General features: G+C 42.1%; 1 protein-coding gene across 1 annotated transcript in view; it reads right to left on the reverse strand.

Moving 5' to 3' along the window:
* Positions 1 to 6593, reverse strand: part of ARL6IP5 (ADP ribosylation factor like GTPase 6 interacting protein 5) — a 22321-nt gene extending 15728 nt beyond the window's left edge. The window contains exon 1 of the mRNA XM_023200218.2: positions 6155 to 6593. Coding sequence (XP_023055986.1) covers positions 6155 to 6330 — 176 coding nt within the window. The 5' untranslated portion in view covers positions 6331 to 6593. The remainder of the gene's footprint in view (positions 1 to 6154) is intronic.
* Positions 6594 to 10574: the final 3981 nt, after the last annotated feature.

The following is a 10574-nucleotide window of genomic DNA, read 5'->3' on the forward strand; positions in this document are numbered from 1 at the left end:
TCAAAAAAAAAAAAAAAAAAAAAATATATATATATATATATATATACACACACACACACATACATACACACACACACACTGTCAGAGGTTACTTAATGAAAAACAATCCTTATTAAAGATATTTATTTATTTATTTTTTACATGGGGTCTCACTCTATTGCCCAGGCTGTAGCGCAGTGGCGTGCGTTCTTGGCTCATTGCAACTTCCACCTCCCAGGCTCAAAGATCCTCCCATCTTAGCCTCCTGAGTAGCTGGGACCACAGATGCATACCACCAAGCCAGGCTAATTTTTTGTGTTTTTGGTAGAGATGGGGTTTCGCCATGTTGCCCAGGCTGGTCTTAAACTTCTGAGCTTAGGCAACCCACCCTCCTCGGCCTCCCAAAGGGCTGGGATCACAGGCGTGAGCCACCACGCCGGCCTAGATAAAGGTTTTTACATTAAAATGTTACCGTGTGTTGACAGACCTCTTAGAAGTTCTGTATTCAGAAGAAACACATAAGCCATCAGAGGAAGACAGATGCCAGCCTCAAGAGCAAATAAATGTGCATGGAAGGGCAGAAGAATTCTGGGAGGATTTGGGAAGGCTGGTGGAGTTGTACTCCTGACTGTACCCTCAGGGCCTAGACAGTGTCTGCCACATGGTAGGTGCTCAGTACTTGTTCAATGGAATAGAAGGATCTGAGCTGTGGGTTAGGATAAGTAAAATTTAATAAACCTTTCTCCTGTCTACATACTCAATGCCTCCCCTATTCCCAACACCTGAGAGATTCGGAATTTGGACTAATGATGAACAGGGGAGATCAGGTAAGTCAGGTTGAGAAGGATGTGTTTATGTAGATGTGTATTTCTGTAGACTTGCTATACTTGTATACAAATTAATTATCATGTGTTCAGTGTGGTCTTGCTGCCTTTCCGTGAAGGCAGGAAACACAGCTCTCCTATTCTTCACTATCTCCTAACAGTGTCTGAGAAGTTGGTAAGTGCTTCATACTCTCTGTTAATTGAATGAATGAAGCAACACAAATAAGAGTAATGTTGTAGAACTGGTGTTGAAGCTGACTAATCTCAAAAACATTTCCACTCGCTTTAGTATAAACAGACTGCAACTCATTCTATCTGTAATCATTTTAATACATTCTGATCCAGAGCATCCCAGGGTTGCCTTACCCTTTTTTTCCTCCACCAACTGGAAACTTGGTTCTTCATCTTTGCAGCATTTAAAGGTACAAACAATATGAACATTTCATAAAACCAGATGCTGGGAGCCACAGGCCTAGAACATATTACAGAGCCACTGAGCCATATTCATTTTGAAAAGATTACACTAATGCTCTTTTCAAACTTAGAATTACGAGCCTTCCAGAAACTCCTTATAATCTTGAGTAACTGAAAGCATAAAGTAGCAGCTGTCAATTCTACCCTCCTGCAAAATCTCTATAGGCCAAATGATCGGGCCACATGGTGAGGAGCTACTTAACTGAGAAAACATGGGTTCATTCCTTCAGCAGCTACATGGTTCTATCTAAATGGGGAGGCACAAATGTATATACATGAGAATAAATGCACCTCTCTTGCTGGAGAAGCAGCAGAGGCATTTTTATATGTTGCAAATTCTGTGTGTGGTTGGTGATTCTGAGGCCACACCAGAAAATATAAGTTCTAATGGCAGAAAAGAATTTTTTTTTTTTTTTCCAGACAGGGTTTCACTATGTTGTCCAGGCTAGTCTTAAACTCCTGGCCTTAAGAAATCCTCCCATCTCTGCCTCCCGAAGTGTTGGGATTACAGGTGTGAGCCACTACACCCATCCAGGAAAGAACTTTTTAGAATGAGACAGCAATAGTATTGCAAATGTTGTAAGAGTCAGGGATGCAGTTGAATTTGGTTAATCAAGAGCTTTAGAAAATTTGCAATATGGCTTAAAATGGAAAAAATATTTCACTTCCTATTATTAGCAGCTTTGGTTCCAATTAGCCTGTGACCTCAAGCTTTTATATTTCAGAAAGTTACAGGGTTCAAGAGGATCAGTGGTTCTCCTAGGGGTGTATATCACAATCACTTAGGAAGTTAGAGAAAAAGAAAAAAACAACAGATGCCCAGACCCTGCCAAGAACTATTCATTTTGAATCACGGAAGGTGACACCTGGGCATATAGGTATATTTATTTAAATTTTCTTTTGAGCCAGACCAATCCAGTGCCTCTCAGATTTTAATGTACCTATGAATCATCTGAGACTTTTGTTAAAATGTAGATTCTAACCTAGTAGGTCTGAAATGGGGCCTGAGATGCTTCACTTCTGACAAGCTCTCAGGTGAAAGATGCTGCTGTTCCATGGCTCACACTCAGTGAATAGAATTCTCCAGCTCAAATCATTTGGCATTCCATTAAGCACATAGAAGTTCTCATCCACAACTAGAATGTATTACATGCTTAATATTTAAATTGCAAGTGCAATTAGGTGTTGCCTTTGTTTTTTACTTTGAAGATCATGGTGGAGACTTCTATTGTTTTGTGTGATGTGAAAAGAATATCTTTATCCCAAAACGTCTCACATCAAGGATGCAGAAGGTAAGCTATGGCAACTTCAATCTTAGATGCTTTTCCTTCTTAATGTAAAGGATCCAAAGGCATTTCCAGCAAAATGCAAGTTTCCTAACCTGTTATTCATGCTATTCCTTCTAAATAATTCAATCTCTTCTGATCAGAAGTTCAAACACAGATTTATCTCTATCCTAATCTCTCTTAATCTCCATGTTGGTATGGGCAGTTTTTTCCAATGTTTCTGGATCTAGACAGTATTTGCTATGTTCTCCCTCACCCTTCCTGAAATCTTAAAGATTTCTCTATCCTCATCTAAGCCAGTTTTCAACATTGGAGAGCTGAGGCTACAGCCCTCCTACAATGCCCTTGAGGCTCTCCTCACTAGCAGGGGATGGAACCACTGCTGAACACTCTTTTATTCGGGCCACATTTTCACATACGCTCTACCAAGATACTCTGAGAAACTACAGAGAAGTCTGTGGAGGATCCAGATGAACAGCTTCCAGCACTGCTTTGACCTACCCATCTACTAGCATCACCGAGAGGATAGTTCTCTTTAGAATGAGAAGTGTTCTGGAATCAAGGAAGCTCCCTAACCCTGAAGATGTTTGGTTTCTTCCTCGTGACTCATAGGAAGACAGAATAGTAGTTAAGAGCACAAGCCTAAGTTTGTGACTTTGAGTAAATCATTTAACCTCTCTGAGCCTCAGGTTTAATAATTTAAAAAAATAACAGTTTTTAAAAATTGTGTTCTATGACATCATGCAGGTAAAATACTTTGCAAAGTATCTGACACACAGAGCAGTCAATAAATCTTTATTTATATTATTAAATTATAAAGAAAGAAAAGATAACAATTGGTGGAAAAAACTACTGACTGGGTTTATAGTTGCATAGAAAACAGTTGAAGGTTATATACCAAACTTTTACTGAAGTATGAAGAAAATTTCACATTTTATCCACATAATTTTCAAATTAACCTTTACTACTAGCCTGTATCTTTTGTAAGTTTTGAAAAATAAGCATAAGTTTTTAAAACTTCATGGATACTTTTCACTTTTTCACTTCAAAATTTTCATTGACAACTGACAACTCTTATTTGAAAGGAAAATGAGGAGGACCAACACCCCTAAACCACCTGAGTTAGCGGCCTAAGGCACAATACTGACGGAGCTATATTTAGTCAAAGGGTTGGCCCCTGGCCCTCACAGTGAAAAATGGATTCCATCAAAGGCAGCGAGGCTGCCTGAGCTTGTGCCTCGTCTGGGCAGCATACATGTTTAAAAAAATAAACTTTTTTATTTATTATTATTGATCTGTGTCAAACTTTGCCCCACATCTAAGTTACCTCAAGAAAATACCTCCATAACTAGATCACCAGATAAGATGCCCTCCTGCTTCATTGCAAAGAGAAAGGAAAAAAACAAACAAACAAAAAACTGATGCAAACCTATTTACTACTTATTGTGTTTTAAAGACATTTTTGGCCAGGCACGGTAGCCCCTGCCTACAATCTCAGTGCTTTGAGAGCCAAGGTGAAAGGATGGCTTGAGCCCAGAAGTCAAGACCAGCCTGGGCAACACAGTGAGACCACATCTCTAAAAAAAAAAAAAAATTAGCCAGGCATTGTGGCACGCACCTGTGGTCCCAGCCACTTGGCAGACTGAGGTAGGTGGATTGCTTGAGCCTGTAGGAGGTTGAGGCTGTAGTGAGCTGTGATCACAGTACTGCACTCCAGCCTGGGCAACAGAACAAAACCTTGTCTCAAAAGTAAATAAATAATAAAAATTTTTAAAAAGAAATTTTTGGCCAGGCACAGAGGCTCACGCCTGTAATCCCAGCATTTTGGGAGGCTGAGGCCGGCTGATCACTTGAGGTCAGGAGTTCAAGATCAGCCAGGCCAACATGGTGAAACCCCGTCTCTACTAAAAATACAAAAATTAGCCAGGCACGGTGGTGCATGCCTGTAATCCCAGCTACTCAGGAGGCTAAGGCATGAGAATTGGTTGAATCCGGGAGGCAAAGGTTGCAGTGAGACAAGATCACGCCACTGCACACCAGCCTGGGTGACAGAACAAAATTCAGTCTCAATAAAAACAAAAAAAAAAGAAAGAAATTTTTTAGTGTTCCAGGAAAGCAGCCTGAAGCACAGAGCTGAGGGAAGGTTCAGAAGGCAGCTGCCTCAGGCCTTGGGCCTGCCCCACCCCGTCCTGACTAATTTGTACCTTGGCTGCCACACTAGTTCCAAGTCCACTCAGAGCCTGTGCCCCCTACACACCAAGCCATTCCCAGAGTGCAATTCCTTAAGAATTCCTTAAGCAATGCAGAAGAAGGATCTGTACTATCGTCTATAGAGTCCCACATGTGGGCTTCCACCTCTGCATGGGGGTGACTGAACCATACTCAGAAACTGTGAGGTCTCCCCCTCTCCTCTGTGCTGTGTGTTTGCTCCTTTAGCTTCTCAACAACTGCCAGGAGCCCCTGGGCCAGAATTCAAGTCTGATTCATCTTGGTGTGCTTGGAGCTTGGCATGGGGCCAGGCACAGAGAGGTGGCTCAATGTATAAGCCAACTAACTGTGAGCCAACTGAAAAGCCACCCTGTTCACCCTTTCCCACACCGTTCAAATGTGAATTTCTCCCTTTTCTCCCAAGCCAGCTTGCTCCTTCTTCCCTCTACCTCTGCCCTGAAATAGAAATGTCAGACATTTAAGGGCAAGCGAGTCCTTTATAAAGTCTGAGGGTGACTTTTTCTTTAAAGATGCGTAGGAGATAATCAGCAAGATTGAGAATATCACCACCCATCCTGCATAAGCAAGAGAAGCATTTCTTAAAGGGTGAACTACAAGGAAAGGTGGTTTCTAGGAAAGCAGGTGTACACGCAGTCTTAATACAGGATACTTTGTAAGTATCAGGTATTGAAAAGGCCTTCTGATACATTGAAACCCCAGTCTAGGAAGCGAAGACAGAGAAAGTGACCACGCCTGGCCACTGCTGGAAGAAAATGCCAGAAGGCCATCTTCTCAGAGTCATGGCAGCCTTCACCCCACAATGGGAGATGCGCCACCAGGAGACACCCACCCTTTTGATCCCAAGCTCAGCTTTACTGTACAGTGTGACTGGCATTAGGCAGAGAAACCAACAAAGTGCGTCGCCACTTGGTTGCCCTTTTTACACTACCCCGGGTCCACACCCTGCCGTCCTGGCCAGCCCCAGGGTAGGGTTACACCACTTTCCTTTTTCTTCTTATTTTTAAAAGACGAGGGCGCTACAAATATCTTTCCAGCAAGAGCCCGATCCTGGCACGGGGGCGGGGGTTGGGGGGCGGTGCGGTGGGGGACCTCTCATTTTTCTTCCCCGCGGTTGGCAAATTTTCCCCGTCCTCTTTCCCCAAGGGGCCCCCTCAAGTCTTAGCCCTTGGTGCAGAAAAGGGGACCCCAGGTTACTGCGGCCTCGCCCTGCGAACAAGTTTCCACTGGCTTGGCCGCTTGCAGAATTGCCAGGGCAGGCGCTGAGTGTGGTCAGAGAGCCTCTCTACATCCCGGAATCTTGCACCCCGAGGCCCCTCCGTGCTCTCCCCAGATCGGTGTCCCGGGTAGGGGGACTCCACTTACCCCACAACGGAAATCATCATGGCAGCCACCACCAGGTAGTTGGTCTGGTAATAGAGCAGGTTGCTCACCACGCGGTTGTTCCATTTGGAAATGTCCCTGAAGTCTGGCCGGGCAAAGCGATCAGAACCCGGGAAGAAATCGTCCCAGGCGCGGAGTGGGGCGATATTAACGTCCATGTTCTCAGCTTCGCGTTCTTCGCCTCAGGAATCTGGCGGCGGCGGCGGCGGCAACCGATCAGCTGAGCTGAGTTGAAGAGTTGACAGCGGCTCTGTCTCGATCGGCTTTGCGGTTGGCAGACAGCAGAGCAAAGGAAATTGGGAGTGGGCGGGCGTGTTTGCTTCTCTTTACTTCTTGATTGGCTCTTGGTTGGGTATAGGAAAACAGGGACCTCAAGACAGAGCAAGGGACTAAGTGCAGAATAGAGATGAAACGACAGAAAGCAATCAGCGGAAATCCTCTGTCTGAAGCGAGGTGGCAATGCCTTCTCTAGCAGTCCGAATACCAGCTGCCTCCTTTGAAATACCTACCGTTTTTGAAGGTTTACCTGGGAGTATGTTCTCTGACTTACAGAGAAAAATTTTGGCAGCTGTGCAGATGCCAATCTAAGTGAAATGAAATGGAAGGCAACTATAGTGTTACTGGAGAATGAGCTGCTTTTGAAAACTAAGTCTTACTAACCTCTACACATCTGAATGCAATTCCCATGTTTTCTCTGTTTCACCATGAGTCACTATGTGTGAAATCAGATTGACAAAACGGGAAAGAAGGTCATGTAGAACAGAAGGGCTGGTTTGTTTTTTTCACTTCTCTTCTTTGTTCTCCATCTTTGTTCTCTTGAGGCTAAATTGTTGGACTGCTGTGCCATTCTGATAAAGTGATAAAGTAGGCACTCTGGCCACTTCAGTCCTCAGCTGGGCACATTGCTTACATTTTAAAGCAAACAGTTGTCTGCAGTGAACTAGCTGTTATGCATCTAGCATTTTCTGGGCAGAAATATGCATTCCACTTCAGAAGTTTTCTTAGTTTTATTGCAATATTTGGTGACAACTTTCATTGAGGGACCACAGTATATTCATAGATAAGGTGATGTTTAGTATCCCAGCCCAAAGAACTGGCAAAAGATGTATTCATTGTAAATTCTCTTCTAAGCTTCCAAAGGGTCATCTTTTTTCAGTTAAGGGGCTGATTGGTATAATGCATGAGAAAAAGTAGTTTAATTGTATAATGTAATAGGTAGAATTCCAAGGTGAAGATTTCTAAGATAACAGAGTCTCTAAGCCCATAAGTGGCTTAGACAAGGTGAATTCACTCTACTCAGATCACCAATTTTTGAAAACTTGTAAAGTAATGAAATAAACTAATGCAAAGTCTAGAAAACATAATTTAATTTTCCTTATTGATTTAGAAGACAGTTAAGGAGCTTACAGTGACTCTAAGAAATTACTACTACTACTGGTGTTTAGGAAAGTCTGGTGATTGCATGGAATTAATGCTAAGATATATCTTGTATGCTGCTTTTTGAATAAAGTTTAAAATGTGAAATATTCCTGAGTGCTCATGTGTTCTTGATTCTGGAAAAATGGGATGGTGTGAAGTCAGAGAAAGCAAAATTAGAGTCCCAGCTCCTTCCTCTCTGGCAGGTGACTTTGCAGAAATTACTTAATCTCTCCCAGCCTCAGTGGCTCCATGTGTAAAGTGGGATAATGGAACATTTGCCACATAGGTGAGAATAAATGAAGGAATGTATAGGAAATGCTTAGTGTATAATAAAGGTTCACAGTTATATGTTAACTATTATTGTTATTAGTAATAGGATAGCCCACGATTCACATCTGCTGTTAATAGTGCTTTAATCTGATTTGTTTTCTATGCTTTCATTATAAACATCTACTGACTTTTCTCTACCTTGCTCCAATTTTATTGTTGTGGTTGTATCTGGGTAGGGGGAAAAGGCTGAGAATGTTCAGTACAATGCCAACAAATATTTCGAGTTCCTTTGAGGCTCTGTGAAAGCACTGTGGGGTATTTTTTCTTTTTTTAAAGAGGAGAAAGATGTAATCCTGCTCTGCCTTCAAAACTCCTGCAATCCAGTGGAAACACTAGTTAAATATGAGACGGTGAGAGGAGTGCTAAATAGAGATGCACCGCGCCTCAGTTATCAGTTAACAGGAAGTCAGAGGGTGTGGAGGAATTCCCCAGGGCTTCAGAATGTCAAGCAGCAGCACTGTGTACAAGCTGAGTAAATCATCTTGGTCAAGATGAAAGTGGGAACGCCAGTGAGGCCCCACACCTGTCTTATGATTGATGAGTATTAGAAGCTATGACCAAGAACTTTATCTTCCAACTGGTCAGAACTGCATGACCAAAAGCTGTCAAGAGTATATTAGTAACAATATGATTACTCTTTGATCACAGACAATTGATACCCAAGAAATAGTTATTTCTCTAACGAGGTTTAAACATAAATAAAGAAATTCTAAAAAGACAGAGATGTTTATAGCATTATTCCTTTCTGCCTCCCTCCCAAAATGTTAACCCTGTGTCTCTCTTTGGGGTATGACAGATTTTTTTTCTCTAAACATTTCTACCTTTGTTAAATTATTTTAAATAAAAATGAACACATAATGAGTCATTACTTTTTTCCAGTCACTTTGAAATGCTATTAGTAGCAGCTCTTTGTTAGTGTTCATTCCGGGGAGGGAGGGGTCAGATTAACTGTAGAGGTCTTCCTGGAGCTTTAATTTATTATTATCTTTAGAGACAGGGTCTTGCTATGTTGCCCAGGCTGGTTTTAAACTCCTGGGCTCAAGCAGTCCTCCCACCTCAGCCTCCCAAGTAGACAGGATTACAGGCGTGGGAAGCCGAGTCCCTCTTCGTGGGGCTTTTATAATGGGATGGTGTGTCTAGATAGGACCATTCAGACTGTCTGTTTAAAAACCATAGCAGATAGTCTAATTGTTTATGATCTGTTCCATTTGAAGTAAAATAAATCTGTTGCAGGTTTTGCTTGCATGTCTCTGTTGCTTTCATTCCTGGCAAGGGCAGATGGCTATTTCTAATCCGTCAATCAGTCTAAGCCAGTGAGAGCACCTGGTGTCATTTATCAAAATACCACCATGGTGAGTCAGGGTGTTAGTCTCAAAGCAAGCAGATGCAGGGCCAATGCCTTTGCGGACTTCTTCATCTGCTAGCTGTATTCTATCCCTAGGCCTCAGTTTCCTCCCCTGTGAAATGGGTGAGACTGGACTAGGTGGCCTTAAGGTGCCTGCTGTTTTTCGCCATCTGAGACGGTTGTAATGCTCACTACCACTATCAAAGGGCATCCAGTATTGTTGGGGGTTCAGACTACAAGAGCCCATTTTGATAAGCACTGAAGTTAAATCCTCAGTGAAACCATCTGTGAAGTTGTCTGGCCAAGAAAAAAATGGTTTCATAGTTGATGCTGAGACATGTGATGCAGAAGGAGGCTGGTATCTCTTGATATTGACTGTGACCTCTACTCCCACACTCACTGCCTGGCACTAACTTTCAGCTCAATGAAGGCTATTGAACTGAATCTAATTGGGGGACCATAAAGGACAAGCTTTCCTTAAGGTTCACTGAAAACTAGGACAAGAGGAGATTAAATATCACAGTGTAGTAACAGCAGCTACATTTACTGAGTACCCATCAGGCTTTATGTACTCCATTTCAGTGACTCTCAAACTTTACCAGGGAGAATCACCCCAGGCTTTGCAGAAGGCCAGGGACGGGGGCGGGGGTGGGGGGTGGGGGTGGGGGTGGGGCTGAAAATTTGTGTTAAAAAAAATTCCCAAGTGACGTTGATCAGAAACTGTATTTTGAGAGCCACTCTGGATTTGACTTGATTATCAGTCTCACAAGGTGAAGAGTGTTATGCCTACTTCATAAATGAAGAAATAGAAGTGTCTAAGGGTCTCATAGCTCATAACTGAGAATAATTTAAAATCAGTTACTTTTGATTCCAAATCTCATTCTTGTCCCACTCCATAAAAGATGTGTGTGTATGTATATGTATACATTTTTGAACATGATCATCTCCCTCTACCCAGCCATCCAGATTCACAGTGTATATCTGTATTTCTGACTCTAGGAGAAAATAATTGAAACTTTTATTTTTTGATTTTTGTTATTGTTTTTCTTTATTTTTTTCTTTGTATCTAAATATACACATTTATCTCAGGAAAAAAGTTTTTAAAAGTCATTTCGTTTCCGCTGAACTTATCAAACAGAATGTGACATGAAAATATTAATGCTGATTTGTACAAAGAAAATAATCTTCCACCCTACCACTGTAAACTGATTTAGATTAAATTTATTATTCAAGTGAGTACTTACAAAGGCAAAGACTTTGGAACCTGAAAAGCAGAAAGTGAAAATTTCCTTAATCTTTGCCCCTGGA

This window comes from Piliocolobus tephrosceles, chromosome 2, assembly GCF_002776525.5.
Source record: "Piliocolobus tephrosceles isolate RC106 chromosome 2, ASM277652v3, whole genome shotgun sequence".
NCBI lineage: Eukaryota > Metazoa > Chordata > Mammalia > Primates > Cercopithecidae > Piliocolobus > Piliocolobus tephrosceles.